The sequence below is a fragment of the Geotrypetes seraphini genome, chromosome 7 (assembly GCF_902459505.1).
Source record: "Geotrypetes seraphini chromosome 7, aGeoSer1.1, whole genome shotgun sequence".
Taxonomy (NCBI): Eukaryota; Metazoa; Chordata; class Amphibia; order Gymnophiona; family Dermophiidae; genus Geotrypetes; species Geotrypetes seraphini.
In genome coordinates this window covers 41,962,675-41,980,649 of record NC_047090.1, presented here as the reverse complement: position 1 = coordinate 41,980,649, position 17,975 = coordinate 41,962,675, and the positions used below count along the sequence as shown (strand labels likewise).

Below are 17,975 nucleotides of genomic sequence, written 5' to 3'. Positions count from 1 at the left end.
GGGTGGCTGCAGTTTACTTTTGCTGGCCCTACTATCTTGTTAAGTACTATAGCAGTACTATTTTGGGATTACAGTGTTGGCCCTACTAGTTGGACATTCTTTAAAAGGAATGATTTGTGACCGACGCATTGCATATATTTTTGTGTAGCCAGACTATGGACACTTTTTCAAACAAAACACGCTTGAAACCCACGGGCTTGCAATGCACATTTTACAGAATATAAAACATGAATGACTTCTTACACATATGTAAAGTTATTTTGCAGTTTTATTCTTTAATTTTGTTTTATATACGGTTGTAAAACCTCGATACTGATATTTCAGGGCAGAAGAGTTGGCAAGTTTCAAGTTTATTAAAAAAATTTTATACCGCTTATTCAGATTTCTAGGTGGTGTACAGCAATAATAAGAGATAACTTTAAAAGAGACAAAACAAATTAAAACTAAAATATTATACAAGACAATGTTAGATTAATCGATACTAACAAAGGACACATATACAAACTACACACCATTGGGAAAGAAGGGCTGAACTATAATTTTTAAATAAAGCACACTTAGGGATAGAACAATAGGTAGGGGATTTAGTTGATTTAGTCCTAAAAAGGACAGTTTTATCCAAAAGCATCCTCAAATAAAAAAGTTTTCAGTTTTGTTTTAAATTGCTGGTCCTGAGCAGTCGCTCTTTTTCAGATCGGGATCGTGGGATACTGAGAAAGCTAACCAGAAAATAAGTATAGAAACCCGACCAGGTCGTGCATGTGCAAGACCGGAGGGCTAGGACTTTGATGGGAAGATAGGACTCAATAGGAAACCAAGGTGGCATGGGGGCCCCTTCTGGTGATTTGGACAGGTCATGACCTGTTTGGGCCGCCGCGGGAGCGGACTGCTGGGCAGGATGGACCTATGGTCTGACCCGGCGGAGGCACTGCTTATGTTCTTATGTTCTTAATTGGTCTTTCTTCTGGTTAGTGAATCGATCGCTTCCTACTTTTGCATTCCATTTCCCCTCATTTGCATGGTTGAATCAGATCGAGTAGGAGATTCATCGGACAGCAGTTTAGTGACTCGGTCGGGGAAGACGAACAATCAGCCAAACCAGTTAAAACCGGTTTTGCGACAATCTTTACAGGATCGTTAAGTTTAGTGAATCTGGCCCTATGTTGTGGATCTGTGCTTCAGCTCCAGTCAGCAAATGAACAGTGCAAATCACTTCCCTGGCTGTTGCTGATGGGGACTTAGAGGATGTCATTTGTAAGTGCCACGGTGACCAGGTGCCTGGGATTTTTGACGCCTGGATTGTATTTTATTTTTACTTCTTCTTTTACACTTACCCCTCCATATTCGCAGGTTTGTGGTCCGCAGTTTCTCGAAGGTCCCGCCCTCAAATTTAAATCACAGCAAATTACTGATCCCGGTGTTGCACAGAGAAAAATCGATACTCCCAGCTGCACTTTCTTCACAGGAACAAGTCAGGTTATTCGCGCATTTGTGACTTTTTTTTTTTTTTTTTACAGAAAAACCGCGAATAATATATGAAAAGTTATTCACGGGTTTTCTCTATCACCGTGAATGTGGAGGGGGAAGTGTAATTATTTGTAATATACATCATATAATGATGCTGTATTTGTGTTAAACCTTTTGTTATCTAATAGCAATGTTTGCTTTTATATTGTTGCATTATACATTAGTACAGCCTAACTTCTTACAGTATTCAATTCAGTTTTTCTCTAAATGTTTCCATTCCTAAATGGTTGTCACTTATTCTGTCTTGGAAGATACCTCTTATGTGTTCAGGCCGAATGAGTTATTTGCCAAGCATGTGTTTTAGCTTGTATGGATTTAATGCACTAAGGGATTATTTTTCCAATAGGTATTTTATGGCATGTTGTATTGACAATACACTACAATTTTTATTTGTATAATGCCAATACCTCTTTGAAGTTCACAGCGGTTCACAAAGTATCTAAATATTAGGTGCTTGAAAAATATCCTTAACCGTCCCATAGGCTCACAATCTGACTAAAGCATCTGTATGAACAACTGCTTCCAAATGGAGGATACAAAAAAGAAGACCACAGAACACAATAGAATTAAAATACAGCAAAAGATAATTAAGTTAATAAAAACATAAGACCCTGTCAGATTAAAACTAGTTTCAAGTTTATTAGTGCTTGATATAACGTTTTACATAATACAATGGTAAAAATTAAAACAATAGGGGATGTTACATATAGGAATACACTGTTAGATAAATTATTTTATTTTATTCAAGTATTTATATATCACTTATAACTTAAGTGGTTTACATTCAGGTACTCGAGCATTTGTCCCTATCTGTCCTGGTGGGCTCATACTCTTATCTAATGTACCCGGGGCAATGGGGGATTAAGGGCTAGATTCACTAAGCAAACTGATCGTGTACCGATTGGTTCGCGAGCCCTTTGCTACCCGATTTCCCTCCGACCCGATCCGCGCATGCAAATTAGGGGGGGAACGGCATTCAAATATAGGCAGGCAGCAATTCACTAAACAAAATGAGGGACACCGAATGGGCTGACCAATCCAAAAATAAGCAACTGCTGAGGACCAGTTGCTCGGGTCCTTTCCAACTGCCCTGCCTTCTGCCGCTCTGCTCTCTACCCTGATCTCCTGCTCTCAGCCCCCGACTTTCCAGCTCTGTCTCACCACCCTGCTCAGCCCCGATCTCCTGCCCTGTTCAGCCCCGACTTGCCTGCCTTTCCCCGCAGTGCGAGCCCGTAGTTTTAACCCACGGGCTTAAAGCGGATTAAAACCACTGGCTCGCAAGGTAGAAAAAGCAGTCATAAAGTCCACTAGTAAAAAAAAAAAAAAGTAAGAAAGCTCTGCCGGGCACAAAGGGCCAGCACATGTGCAGACTATTTACACTCAGTCAAGGAAGATAGTCTGCGCATGCTCAAGGATTGCTCTCCAGCGATCGGTGGGGGGCGTGCCAACAATCGTCCCCATTTGCATGCAGGCCTTTAGTGAATTTGTCAGCCTGCATGCAATCGCCCACGGATCTCGCACGGAGAGGCAGGTTAGTGAATCTAGCCCTAAGTGACTTGCCCGGGGTCACAAGGAGTAGTGTGGGATTTAAACCCACCACCTCACCTCAGGTTGCTGAGGCTGTAGCTCTAAGCACTACGTCACACACTCCACTTAAACGGCTACACCAGATATAAAAGGGAAAATGATGTAGGATTATATTGCTTAAAAAAAATAAAAAATAAAAAAAAGTGGTGGGGAGGGAAAAAGTTCAGGTTCTAGTTTATTTTAAACAAGCCACAATGGGCCAGATGACAGCCAGAGACATGATGTGACAAGGATTCTCCATAATGTTGCCTTTTGCTAGGTAGTCATGGAGGGAGTTGCCTAGTGGTTAGGGTTACCAGATGTCCAGGAAAACCCAGACATGTCCTCTTTTTCGAGGACTGTCCAGGTGCCCAGAAGTTCTTTTTTTAATGGGGGAGTCTGTCCTGGTATAGCCAGCTCTCCTGACTCCCCCCCAACCTACCTTCTTGGGCCCAGCCACTGTAATTGAATCTTTGAGCAGCTGGCAGCAGCAATGAGGTAAGCTTGCTGCCGCCAGCCTGCTTTGGAAGCCGCCTCTCTGCAGCAACTTCCAGTTCTCTTGCAGGCAGGACTTGCAGAGAGGCAGCTTCTGTGGCAGGCCAGCAGCAGCAGGCTTACCTTGCTGCTACCGGCTGCCCAAAGATTCAATTACAGCATCCAGGGAATAGGTAGGAGGGGGAGTCAGGAGCTACAGAGGTCATGAGGGAATGCAGCATTGGAAGAGGGCAGGAAGGGAGCCAGAGAAACTGCATGGAAAGGAGAGAGTGCTGGAGAAAAGAGCATGAAGTAGGGTAGTGCTAGATGGGAGGGGAGAGACAAACAGTAGAAGAAGAAATTGGAAAGAGCGAGAGGGGCACCCGAATGGGGGGGGAGAAGGGGGGAGGTTGGGGATTGGAAGGAGAGAAAGAAAGAAGCATCCATAGGAGAGAGGGGGTTGGAAGGAGAGAGAGAGAAGCACCCATGGGTGATGAGGGTTGGAGGAAGGGAGCGAGAGAGAAGCACTAAAAAGGTACAGAGGATGGGAAGAGGGACCGTGGAAATGGGTGGAGTGTGGGCAGCGCCATGTGTGTTCTTTTTTTGTCTTCACAAATATGTTAACCCTACCTGAGTTTGCAAGTTCAATCCCAGCGCTGCTTCTTGTGAGCCCACCAGAACAGACAGGGAGAAATACTTGAGAATCTGAATGTAAACCAGCATTTTATAAATACTAATACTAAATATTGCTGCCTGTTGCACTTTTACACAGGCGACTGCCAGAATAACACACATGTGCTAGGTTGTATTCTATAGATGCACTAAAGTCAGCAATCATCGCTAAACCTGTCTTCACAGCTTTAGCAACGATCACTTTTACTGACCCGATGCACAAAACAGCTCACTGCATGTTTTTTTCCTCGATAGCTCATTTTCCAATCCGGCCATGCCAATTACCTAAAACCCCATGCAAAGTAGCCAAGCAATTAATGCACTAACATCAACTGGCTATGCAAAAACACAAAATATGGATTTTAGTTATCAGAAAAAGCTGTCAGGTCTGCCTGGTTTTTTTTTTCCAATGGCACAGATATTTTGCATGTGTTACACATGCAAAATATATGTTCCATTAAAAAAAAAAAAAAAAGCCCCCCCCCCCCCCCCCCCCCGATGACGTCCCTCCCCAACGACCGGGCAGTGTGATCCCCCACGGTAGTGATAATGACAGGAGGGGTGTCTACTCCCTCCTGCCTAGCTAAATAAACCCATGCCATGCTCCCACTCAGTCCATACCATCGACCCCCCAAAAAAGAGGCAGAAGAGATGCCTACTTCTTCCTGTCACCAGATGCTCCCCCAAACTGCGCCCCCCCCAATACCCTTGATGTTGGGAGCTGGAGGGAAGCAAGGTTCCTCCAGCGCTGAGGCCCACACGTGGAAAATGATGGGCCTTCCCCTCCCCAGTACACCATGTGATGCAAGGGAAGGAGCCTAAGGCCCTGATTGGTTCAGATGCCCAAGGCCCAAGGGGAGGGGCCTTGGGCATCTGAACCAATCAGGGCCTTAGGCTCCTCCCTCTGTATCCCATGTGATGCATAGGGAGGGCCTAAAGTCCTGATTTGCTCATATATTAGACTTAGTCTCCTCCCCATGCATCAAATGGGAGGGGAAGACCCATCATTTACCACATGTAGGCCTCGGTGCTGAAGGGACCATGCTTCCCTCCAGCACCGAAGGTATGGTGGAGGGGATTCGGGGGAGCATCTGGTAGCAGAAGGGAGTAGGCCCTTTTTTGGGGGAGAAAGGAAGGAGGGTAGGGGATAGTTTGAGGGGGGTCACTGGCACGGGGATTCAGAACTGGGAGTGGGCATGGCACAGGGATATTTGACCAGGCATCCCTTCTGCCATTTTCAATGCCTTGGGGAGGTGTTGCAATGATGGTTCATGGAGGGATTCATTGTGGGGGGCTTTTTTATTTTAATGGGGCAGATTGTATGTTTGTAACACACACACATCTGTGCCATTAAAAATAAAGACCTAACAGCAGTGACAGAAAGTAGCTTCCCCTGTTGTGCTGTTAAGGCTCTGTGTATGTGTCAATCGCTCCCTGATCGATTGATCTGTTGGGTATGCATGCAAATCATTTGCATGCAAACTTATTACTGCATCGATCGCTTGGCCAGAATCGGTCAGAATATTGGCTTACAGCAATCCAGTCAGTATTACCAACTGACTTTAATGCATTTAGCCCTTAGTGTGCAAATGTGAGGGGTATAAGCACAGACTGGATACGAGAGCTTCATGGAAGTGTCTCAGATATATATATGATTAAACAACTACAGACAATTCAGAATACAGCTCTGAGACTCGTCTATTCATTGAAAAAACATGATCACATTACTGAGGCATTCATCAATTCTCATTGGCTTCCAATCCAGGAAAGAATACAATTTAAATTCTACTGTATACTATTTAAAATTATAAATGGAGACAGCCCAACCTACCTAAACGACCGCCTCATCCAAACCACCTCTATCAGGCATAGAAAAACACACACACCATTCACTTACCCCCCCCCAATCAAAGAAGTAAAACGGAAAAAACTATACAACGGACTACTGGCAACTCAGGCAGCGAAGATAGACAACCAAGTCTCCAACCTATTGACAACAACCCCAGACTACAAGATGTTCAGAAAAGAAATAAAAACTATACTCTTCAAGAAATCCCTTAATAAAGCTTAACCCCCCTCTTACCATCCCCTCCCTAATCCCAGATCCTACTTTTCCCTCTCTTGGAAACCTTCTCTGATCTAACGTTGTAACCCTTCTTCCATAACTCTTTTTGTAATCCGCTTTGAACTGAAAGGTAATGGCGGAATAGAAATCTGTAATGTAATGTAATATACACACACACAGAACTAAATTTTATATAAAGGTGCCAAAAAATGAGCACTAAGAGCCAGATTCAATAAATGATCCAATTGTCAATCAACCGCTAGGCACCATTTATAGAATCACATTTAACAGTGCTTAAGTGGACTTTTCACTCATCTAATATCAAAGCACCTATATTGAATGCCTAATAACACCTAAGCCAACCATGCCTAGTCTCCACCCATAACCATGCCTACTATTTAACATAGGCACTGTAGTCATCGGAGGGCACCTCCACTTAGGCATTTTAAAAGTTTAGCACTGAACTCTTAAATTTTTTCCCCATCCCCCCGGGAACTCATTTTTCCATCCCCGCAAGTTCTTTTCCCGTCCCTGCCGCATTCCTGCAAGCTCCGTCCTCATCTGCACAAGCCTCAAACACTTTAAAATCATAAGAGTTACAGGCTTTTTCAGTTAAAGCAGAGCTTACAGGAACGGGGCAGGAACAACGACAAAACTCGCAGGAATGGGGCAGGGAAATCAAATTCCTGCAGGGATGGGGACAAATTTATCCCTGTGTCATTCTCCATTTTCCATCCTAGTTTCATGTTCTGGCCATCCTGCCAATTTCTCAGCTGCATAAAATGTACGCATTTGATTCCTTCAGATAAAAGGTCTCAGCAACGGTGCTTCACAGAACCCCTAATTGACTGGAAAACAAACACCCAAATTTACAATTTATAAACACCTAAGAACAGAAGCCACAATTATAACACACAAAAGACCACATTAACACAAATATGTAAATATATGCGAGATGTTTAACACAACTCATAAGAAAAATCAGACTTAAAAAATATTAATAAAATACTGTACAAAACTTACATTTTGCCCCATTTGTTCTATTAATATATCCTGGTATTGTTTAGTATTTCTAATTTTTAATTTGATTTTATGGTATTTTCATTGTATACCGCCTACACGTTTGATTAAGCGGTATAAAAAATTTTAAATAAACTTGAAACTCAAAGATAACTTTATAAGGAAAAACTGTACAGATTTTTCAGAATTCATTTTCAGAATCCTCATCTCTCTTCCTCGGAGGTCCTCTTGAAATGCCAAGCAACATGTCAATGGTCACAAGCCTGGTAACACACTGAAGCACCGAAGCTAGTAGCTGGTGTTTGCAGGACACAGATTCCAGGCCTTTTAGCTCCCATCGCTTCAATTCATTTGTTCTCAGAGAGTTCACAACACAGCTATAAACCTGTGGGAAGCTGCAATTTCCTCTCTTACTTCTGTAAAGATTTTTGGGGATCTCTAACAACGCATCAGCTACTAAAGTGGAAACCATGATCATTTCTGACTTGTGGTGCTGCTTTGAACACTGGCTGAGATAATAATGCAACAGAATCTCAAACATTCCCCCAACTGGTAGAACTGCTCCTGCTTCTACAGAGGAAGCAGATGGATTTTGCACTGTACCCGCCTCAGTCTTCTGCTTAACTTGTTCCCTTTCCCTTAGCTGTTTAGATTGAAATACTGTGCTGTTTTCTCGCACAGACTCATTCCTCTTTCCCTGATCATTTTCACTCTCATTCCTGCAGGATGAAGGCACTTCTTCCGGCCCGTTTGTGATACTGCTCTTAGAAGAAATGACTGGCTTCACTCCTCTGTGAACAAGGAAGTCTGCACAAGTTTTGCAAGATTTTGCACTGCTGCAAACATTTTTTTGCTTATTACAGTTACAGGATGATCTCTCAGCTACCAGTGTCTGCTCTGCAGACTTGCTTTCACGTTCACGGCTTAGGTCAGCCGTCTTCAATAGCTGTTTTAGCATTTTAAAGGCCCCATGAAAAGCAGATACATGCTGCTGAGTGAGACCCTTCACTGGGCCACAGAAAACTACACAATGTGGGTCAAAGACACATGTTTTTTTTAAACCAAGATGAACAAATCTCCTGGACCCCAGAAGAACTGGCTGGCAAAATGTCGCTATAGCCATGCCGGTGAGCTCCTGAGAACTTAACATTTCTGATATGGAGCCATAGTCTTGTGATAACCCTGTAATTCTACAGAGCAAAGATATTTCTTCAGATGAGACACAGTCTATGAGCGATATGTCATTTTGCTTTGCATAGAAAAGAACAATCTCAGGTTGCTTTACACTCGACAGTAGCACCTTCACCCGGTTATTTTGCAAATGCTTCATTATCAACTCTGTCCTTTTGGTCATCCATACTTGGGAGACCTGCAGCTGGGCCTTGGACTTTACCACAAACTGTGAAGTGGCGATCGAAAGAACAGGGTGCAGAGCCTCGGTCACAAGCAGCACTCTTCTCTCACCCTCTGCTGGACAGTAAAGAGCAAAATCTCTGTGAAGGACTATCCCTGTGAGGATCCTCGAATTTCCCACTGGAAGACCTGGAACTTCAGTGTGCAGATCCAAAAACAACTCGTCAATAAGGCCAACCATTTCACTTTCACCAGTCTCAAAAGCTAAGCACTGGTAGAAGTAGTCCAATGCCAGCTGTGCAATAAATTTATGATTAGTATTTCCAATTCTTCCGCAAAAATATATTTCCAGGGTAGACTTCATTATATTCTTGCACAGCTGCATTGAGCCAGTAGATGAAGAATACACAGACAGGAAATGTTTACCGAGATCCTGGATGATGACAGGCTCCAGAACACATGCCTGGAACATGGATAGGGAGGAAGAGATTTTCTTGAGAGTGTGAGAATGCATTCGATGCTTCGTCGTTTCTGGAATATTTCCACAAAAAGGATGAGCATGTTTATCAACAATAGCTTGAAGTCCTCGAAGCATGCTGCATAATAGCACGACAAAGGTTTTCACACCGTCACCAGTTAGGCCGTAGTGCAAGGAGGCACACCTCACAATCATTCTGCGTACAAAAAAGAGAGAATCCAGAAAGTGTCATGAATGGCTATGAGCTGCAACACAACTAGGATTTTCAGCAATGCACTTGTAAAAAGAACATAGAAACATGATGGCAGATAAAAGTCCAAATGGTCCATCCAGTTTGCCCAAACGCAGCATTCACTATCTCCTCCTCTCCCTATAGGCTAAGGCTCTTAACATTTGCATCCCCTTTCCCTATTGGCTAAGGCTCTTTACACTTGTATTGTGAGGTCATAGAACTTTAAGGTTACAGAAACAAAGAAACATGACAGCAGATAAAAGCCAAATGGCCCATCTGCAGCATCCACTATCTCCTCTTCATATTCTTTTTTGCCTTTTTGTTATTTCGTTATTATTATTTTTGTTTTACATTTTTTGTTTGTAGTTCCATTGGGGTTTTTTTTTTAGATGGTTGTTTCCTTTTATTTTCCCTGCACAAATTATAAAAAAGACTCACAAATATATCTTCTGGACTTTTTTTTTTTTTAGAGACTCCTTTGCTTTTTCTTTCTATCTTAGATGAGCAGAAAGATTTCAAACTATCCAGGTTTGGGTTGCATTGATTCCTTTTTGAATCTTATTCATAGGTATCCTTTCTTCATTTTTCCCAAGAATTAAACGAAAGTGGAGAAATCTTAATTGCTTACTTTTCATTTTACTAGCAAATGGCCAACTAAAAGTGTCTGGCTGAGGAACAGAAGGGTTTAACTGAACTGCTGCAGCCTCAGTGCCTCTCCAAAGATTTCACCTGCTAACTGAAGGTTACATTTTCAACCAAGATATACTTATGCGGGCCCCAGCCTGATATTCAGCCAGGATCCGCATATGCTCTGATCCGTAAGTTAGCGGGTGACAATCGGCACTTAAAAATATCTGAGTGTGAGAGAGAGCACGAGTGTTAGTGTCTCTAACTGGGGCAGTGAGAAAATAAGTACAGTGGTACCTTGGATTACGAGCATAATCCGTTCCAGGAGCATGCTCGTAATCCAAAATACTTGTTTATCAAAGTGAGTTTCCCCTTAGGAAATAATGGAAACTCGCTTTGATACGTTCCCACTCCCATCCTCCCCCCACGAGAACAGGCATTGCTCCCCTCGAAGGCCCCCCTGCGATCCGGCACCTTCCCCCCTGTGATTGCCCCCCCCCCCCACTGCTTCTTACTGTCATCTGGGCACTGGCATGTCCTGTGCATTGGTGCCAGTGCCTGAAGATCAGCCTCCTCTTCTTGCTGGGCCTTGAGCATCTGCGCATGCTCAAGGCCTGCGAGTTCACGTTCTCTCCGAGAATCTCGGAGAGAACGTGAACTGGCAGGCCTTGAGCATGCGCAGATGCTCAAGGCCCAGCAAGAAGAGGAGGCTGATCTTCGGGCACCGGCACCAACGCACAGGACATGCCGGTGCCGGTGCCCAGATGACAGTAAGAAGCGGCGGGTGCCCAATCGCAGCGGGGGGGGGGGGCAATCGTGGCGGGAGGGTGCCCAATCACGGGGGGCGCCACTCACAAATCGAGGTACGCTCGGTTTCTGAGGCACCGATTTTGCGAATGTTTTGCTCGTCTTGCAAAACACTCGCAACAAACCGGTGCATTCGTAAACCGAGGTACCACTGTATACCAACGTGTAGTTTTGGTAAGGGTGAAAAGACAGGAGTAATTTTCTATGTTCAACTGTATCTTAAGTTTCTATGTTGCAGTAGCTGAAACTCCTCCTCCCATAAAAACGCTTGGACAATTTTTTTTGTTTGTTTTGGGGGGCTTTTATCTCTTCATGCAACCCCCCAGTCTGAACCTGCCCACTTTTTTTTTTTTTAACTTTATTTGATGATATGTATCACCCAAAAAGTTCAATGTGTTGTACAAAATGAAAATTCTAATCAATAGCACATACACATAAAACAGATTGCCCCAAAACCTTACAGAACCCCGCCCCTTAGAGCTCAACTTTCCTGAATGAAGAAAGCACAAGTCTTTGCAGTGGCTTATCCTCCATGCTAAATTTGCTACGGTTCTGTTAAATTTTCAGAGAATTACTACTTCCAAAGAGATATTCTCAACCCTGCTGGCCCGCGCATGCGCACTCACGACAACCGTGTTCCCTGATCCCTTTTCTGTCGGGATGTGGCCGCACGAGTGCGCATGCGCGCTTACTATGTCACTGTCAGAAGACGAACCGTCACAGAGGGAGTGAACGCGGAGTCCTGCCGTCCCTCAAACGTAAGTCTCCTCCTTTGCCCGACTCCAGCTTCTGCTCCTCACCAATCCTGCCTTCGGTCCTGTCCCTGTTAAACCGGCTGCCAATAACAAAGCCAGATGCCATGGCTTCTTCCCTTTTGCCAAATTGCTAAAGGCTCTTCCGGTCTCGATCCTGTCCATCTTTGAAGTTACTTCCTGATTTTGAGAGGCGGGATCGAGACTGGAAAAGCCTATAGTGATTTAGCAAGAGGGAAAGCTCCCGTGATGTCTGGCTTCGTTATTGCCAGCCGGTTTAGTGGGACCGAGACAGGACCGAAGGCAGGACTGCTCACAAAGGCGCGCGCCGACAACTGAGCGCAAGATGGAGGCGTGTGCCGAAGAAAATTACAGTTTTTAGGGGCTCCGACGGGGGGGTTTTGTTGGGGAACCCGGCGCGAGCCTCCGCGCTGCGCTCAATTGTCTGGCCGCACCTTTGTCCCGGCACACTTTTGACCTGACACCCTCCCCCCTCCTTCCAGCCCGGCAAACAACATGGAGGACTGCTTCCGGGAGGAATCGGCTTCCACCTTTATATGTCAGGCCTGACTCGCGACTCCATTGGAAGAAGCAAGGAGTAAAAGGTGATGGGCAGAGAGAGAGATGAGGTGTTGGAGGAAAGAGGGGAGAGGATATGCTGGATGGAGGGAGCAAGACAGATACTGGTTAGAAGACTGAAAATAAAGGGGGAAGAGAGAGAAAGTGAAGATGCTGGAAGGGAGGAGTTAGCAAAAAAAAAAAAACCAACCCAAAAAACAAACAACTGGAGAAATAGAAGCAGATAGAGATGCAGAAAAATAAATGGAGGAAAACTGAAAGATAAGGTTAGTCAGAGATGGATGTAGGAGAGGAAGTGAAGACAGGAATGAGAGAAGAGCCAGATAGACTGCAAACCCTGGTAAGAAAATTGAGAGAAGAGAGCAGAAACTGGGATAAACATGAATAAAATGGCCAGACAATAAAAATAGAATGCTTTCTTTTTATATTCCAAAGTGTATAGTGTTTTTTCTCTTTCTCTGCTGTTGAACTGCATATTGCTGGACAGGGGGAGCAGGAAGAGGTGCTGATGGACAGGGGGGGGAATGAAGGGAAGCAGGAAGAGGTGCTGATGGACGAGGGAGCAGGAAGAGGGGGGAGGTAAAATAAAGGGAAAAGGGCTGCTGTTGGATAAGGTGAGCAGTGATGGGGTGGGGGAGGACACAGGGGAGGTAAAAGGAAGGGAGAATTAACAGGGGGAGCAGACAAGGGGTGGTGGTGGACAGCCAAGAAAAAAAAGAAAGAAAGAAAGAAAGATAGAAATACAGAAAGCGGCTAAGGAGAGAGAAAAAGAAATAAAGACAGACACACACACACATATATTCTAGCACCCGTTAATTTAACGGGCTATAAGACTAGTGGAAAGAATAAAAGCTCACCAAGATCAAACATTTTGGGTTTATTGCCCATCTGTCTACTCAGCTGTTAAAACAGAGTAAAGACTGATATTGTTAAAGGCACTCTCATAATGAAGCAATAAGAACCTTCAGCCACTACTGCCAGTTTGATGGCCCTGCCATACACACAACATAAGTTAATTACCTGGCTACCGGATGATCCAGCAACAGCGATTCCAAAATTGTTTTGCCATCTCGGGTAATGAGAATTTCTCCTGTAGCTTTTAAGAAAAGGACCTGACCTCCTTCAGGTCCAAAACATCTGCCGACAACATTTTCCAGGGATTCAGCAACCTGAAGCAACGTGTTCATATTTAAAAACATCGCTGCAAGGGGCATCTTTCGCTGAAGGAATTCAGGAAATTGGAAGAGACATCCATTAATTTAAATAGCTGCAATGTGTCTATGTGCACTATGCTTAAATTAATTCTCCAGCAGACTTAGCAAAATTGGTATCGGCACTAATTTATTTTCAAGCTCAAAGGTACACTAACATTTATAAAAACTGTTATGGACACCATTTTCTGTAGATCAGGCTATGTAGACATGGCAGATGATTCATATTAGAGAATGACAAGGGAACTCACTTTCCTGTCCCATCCCCGCGAGTTCTTTTCCTGTCCCTGCCCCGTTCCTACAAGCTCCGTCCTCATCTGCACAAGCCTCGAACACTTTAAAATCATAAGTAGCAACATTCTAGAGCTCAGATTGTGATGTTATAATGCCTCATTCCACCAATGCCCAAGCTCTGTCCTCATCTGCACAACCCTCAAACACGGGGATGGGGCAGGGAAATTGAATTCCTGCGGGGGTGGGAAAAAATTTGTCCCCGTATCATTCTCTAAGGCAAACCTTCAGTCTTTTGCCCCCTTGTCCATTAACTTTCAGGCCCCTAATCTGCTCATATGCCTTCCCTCAATATGACATGCTTTTACATATTACATTTACAGGCGTGTGTACATTTTTTTTCTTTTACTACAGCTGTTTACTGTCCCCCAGAAGCTGCTGCCCTATGTGACCATTTAGTCTTGCCTAATGGTTGGTCTGGCCCTTCTTCCAGTCTCCCAGAGAATAGTACATAGGGGCTGATGAAGAAATACATGCAGTATAGCCACCTTCTACTGTGAACTTAAAGTGAAAAAAATTATATGGCCATGAAGTAAGCAATAGGCATGCAAATTCAGAGCTCACTGCAAAATGTCTTTTTTTACTATTAGTGCCTAAATGATGATAAAAAAAAAAAAATCATGGCATTACCTTCCCCTCCCCCAAAATATGCCTGGTGTCTAGGGTGACCATATTTGCGAAGTAAAAAAAAAAAAATACATGACCCCGTCCCACCCTGCTCCTGCCCCCACCCACCACATTTCATTAGTCTCGCCCCTGTCCCTCTCCAACTTTCACCTACTTCCTTAGTCCCCACCCTTCCCATCTTCTGTACCCTTTTAGTGCTTCTCTCTCTCCCTCCCTCCAACCACCCCCCAGAGGTGCTTCTCTCTCTCTTTCACCCTCCCTGCAAACCACCTGCAGGTGCTTTTAACTCTCTCTGCATCTCTCCACAACCCCCCTCTCCCACAGGTGCTTTTCTCTCTCTCTCTCCTCCTCCCAATCCCCCTCCCCCGCTGGTGCTTTTCTCTCTCTCTCTCCCCTCCTCCCTCCTTCCAACCCCCCTTTCCCATGGGTGCTTTTCTCTCGCTCTCAATCTCCACCACCTCTGTCCCCTGCAGGTTCTCTCTATCCCTCCAAAGGATGGTGGGTCCCTCTCACCCTATGGCTCTCCCTGCCCCCCACCTACCTCCTCGTTGAAATTTAATCTTTGGGCCAGTTGGAAGCAGCAGCAGCAGTGAGATGAGCCTGCTGCCAATGACCAGCCCTGGAAGCTGCCTCTCTGGAGCATCCCGCATATGGTCCAGAGAGGTGGCTTCTGGGACAGGCTGACAGCAGCAGGCACACCTCACTGCTGCTATCAGCTAGCCTGAAGATTAAATTTCAGTGGAGTTGGAGGTAGGTGGGGGACATGGAAGAATACTCCAGACAGGGCAGAAAACTTTCCAGACACTCCAACAGTCCTCTAAAAACAGGACATGTCGGGGTTAATCTGGATGTCCGGCAATCCTACAGGTGTTTAGCATACCCTCCTCCCAGGTCATACCTTAAAGAAAGCAGAAGTTATACCCACTCCAGCACCATCATCTTAAACAATGGCAATGGCCATCCATCCATATTGCATTCCAGGATACACCAGGGAAACAGTCGGCCATAAGGGAATTTTTCCCTTATTTGATAGATGAGTGGATATTACCATATGAGGGAAAAATTCTGTAATATAGCTGACTGACTCCACCCAGTGCATTACGGGATGCAACGCAGGAGCTAGGTGCTGCTATTTTTCAAGATGGCAACACTGGACATAAAGTGATATGATATAGTTATAGTATCATTGCTCCTACCGCTTTTTAGATATGATGGGGAAGGGGGGTTGCACTAGACAACAGGGAAAAGTATTTTTTTTGTTGTTAATGATGAAGATCAGGCGACACAGTGGTGGAGGATGTTCTAGACCAGCGTTTCTCAACTCAGTCCTGGCATACCCCCTTGCCAGTCAGGTTTTCATGATATCCACAATAAATATGCATGCAATAAATTTGCATATAATAAGAGGCAGTGTATGCAAATCATAGAATATGACGGCAGAAAAGGGCTGTGAATATCTTGAAAACCTGACTGGCAAGAGGGTACTCCAGGACTGAGTTGAGAAGTGTTCTAGATCAGTGGTTCCCAACCCTGTCCTGGAGGACCACCAGCCAGTCAGGTTTTCAGAACATGGAGCAGATTTGCATGCCTGTCGTCTCCATTATATGCAAATCTATCTCATGCCTATTCATTAGCAGTATCCCAAAAACCTGACTGGTTGGTTGGGAACCACTGTTCTAGACACCAGGGAAAGGTGTGGGGTAAGGAGGGAGAACAGGGTGGTGGTTGTACTAGAAATTAGTCATAGGCCAGTTTGTCAGGAAATGGATTGGGGGGGGCACTGCAGACCACCACACCTTTCCTGTTAGTGCCCCCGGATCCAATCACTGCTCAGACACTAACAGGAAAGCAGTAAGGTCGGCCAATGCTACCCTGGACTGCTATTTTTGTTAGCAGTAACCACAAATTAGAAGCCAATTTTTTTTCTGCGCATTGCAAAGAAATGCGTGGCTATGTCACTAGTTAATCCCTGCGTCGCTCCGGCAGCAACGTTTTGTAGTAACCAGATAAGGCTCATGATAGCTTTCTGCATCTCAGACGGTCATTGATGCCACCTCCTAAACACGTGACAGACTCGAAAATCTAAGTTAGAAAACCAAAACAAAACGGGACTTCCTGTATGAACTATCATGCTTAAGACAGACTGGTGGGAAGTTCAGTGGCAGGCGACAATTTAAGACTGAGCACCTTATAACCCCCACCTTCTTTCTAGTCTTTTAAGTCCTTTATAGTATTTCTAAAAAGGTCCAACCTTGCACTAATACAGCTTTCTTTACTTTCTCTGGAGCCATCAAATCCCGAGATCCCGTTTCCTCCCCACTAAACCCAGGCTCTTTAAACCTACAAAGGCTGTAATGACGCCAGAATGAGGCTTGGAAAATGAGTGCCAGAACGAGGCTTGAAGTTTTCTGAGCCTATTGTAGCATCAGAAAGAGGCTTTTCTTTATACCAATTATGAAGCTTGGAACTTCCCGAGCCTATTGCAGTACCAGACTGAGACTTGGAACACACAAAGGAACGCTAGAGAAATACACGAGACTTGGGAAAAAGTTAAATTAAGGCGGCTGAACCCCAGAATTAAGTTTCAAACGTTCCTTGGTCGAAGAGCGAATGCTGCCCCCCCAAAAAAAACCCTCGCAGCCGGCCTTCTACTCGCCCAACAAGAAACACTGCCCATCCATTGATAAAGCGAATGTTGCACACCTGTAATAGTTGTTCTCTATGGATAAGCACGATAGCAACAGCCACGCATATGGGTGACATCACAGCTGACGTTGCCGGTCGGCTCTTGTCAAAGAGCTTAGAATGAACTGTAAATTCTGAGCTCATGCACTAGTTTCCTACCGTATCCCTTAGCAACAGAACAACATAAACCCTTCAGTTGTTTTCTATCCGCCACAGCGGTCAGAAGCCAAAACGTGCCCTTGTCACTTTTGTTATTTTTAATAGAGATTAGTTAGTTACCCGCATTTCAACCGCGATTATAATCAGTTTTCAATCCGACATCAAACAAATCTAACCGAGATATCTTCGATAGAAAAAAAAAAAAAGCCAGGATTTAAAACCTGTTCAATCTGTGTTGCAAGAACATAACGGACCTGCACCAGCTTTGCCTGAAGTACTAAGGATCTCAGCACGACTCAGACTTATGTCTGCAATGTGCTTCACTAACAAAACGAGCAAAAAAAACAAGGGAAAACAAATGAAAACGCCTCCTCCAAGCCCCTGCCTATGTGATCCCCAGCATATCTCCTGCTCTGCTTCCAGGACCGGCAGTTAACAATCTGATCGCCCCTGTTCAGCAAGCACAGGTTTATAATAATGATACACCACCTGAAGTTAATAGGCAGAGAAATGCTTCCAAAAGGCACCATACATCAAGCTCCACGGTGCCATCAAACTCCTCCTGCAAGAAACCTGGAAAACCACTCAGAAGAGACGGGACTTCCACACCATTGAAGGGGAGGAACATAGGCATCATCAGGAGGGGAGCCACCGCTGTCATAGGCTTTGATCTCCACATCAGCACCACCCCCAGCCAGGAGTGGCTGAACACAGATGCCAATCTCCACATCAGGACCGCCCCCCAGCCAGGAGTGGATAAAAACAGACGTCGATCTCTACATCGGGACCGCCCCCAACCAGGAGTGGCCAAACACACCTATCAATCTCCATGCCGATCTCCACATCGAAC

At 44.7% G+C, this 17,975-nt stretch overlaps 1 protein-coding gene across 2 annotated transcripts; it reads right to left on the bottom strand.

The window, feature by feature from the left end:
• Positions 1 to 6,363: 6,363 nt before the first annotated feature.
• On the bottom strand, positions 6,364 to 17,747 carry BBS10 (Bardet-Biedl syndrome 10). 2 transcript variants are annotated; one of them, XM_033950697.1, is made up of 3 exons: positions 17,615 to 17,747; positions 13,173 to 13,372; positions 6,364 to 9,351 (listed from the first exon to the last, which is right to left on the bottom strand). In XM_033950697.1, the coding sequence occupies exons 2-3, from the start codon at positions 13,364 to 13,366 to the stop codon at positions 7,506 to 7,508; spliced, it is 2,040 nt and encodes a 679-aa protein (XP_033806588.1). In that variant the 5' UTR covers positions 13,367 to 13,372; positions 17,615 to 17,747; the 3' UTR covers positions 6,364 to 7,505. The 2 variants fall into 2 exon arrangements, with proteins under 2 accessions (XP_033806588.1, XP_033806590.1); XM_033950699.1 differs by lacking the exon at positions 17,615 to 17,747 and adding an exon at positions 16,533 to 17,594.
• Between the last annotated feature and the right edge of the window lie 228 nt (positions 17,748 to 17,975).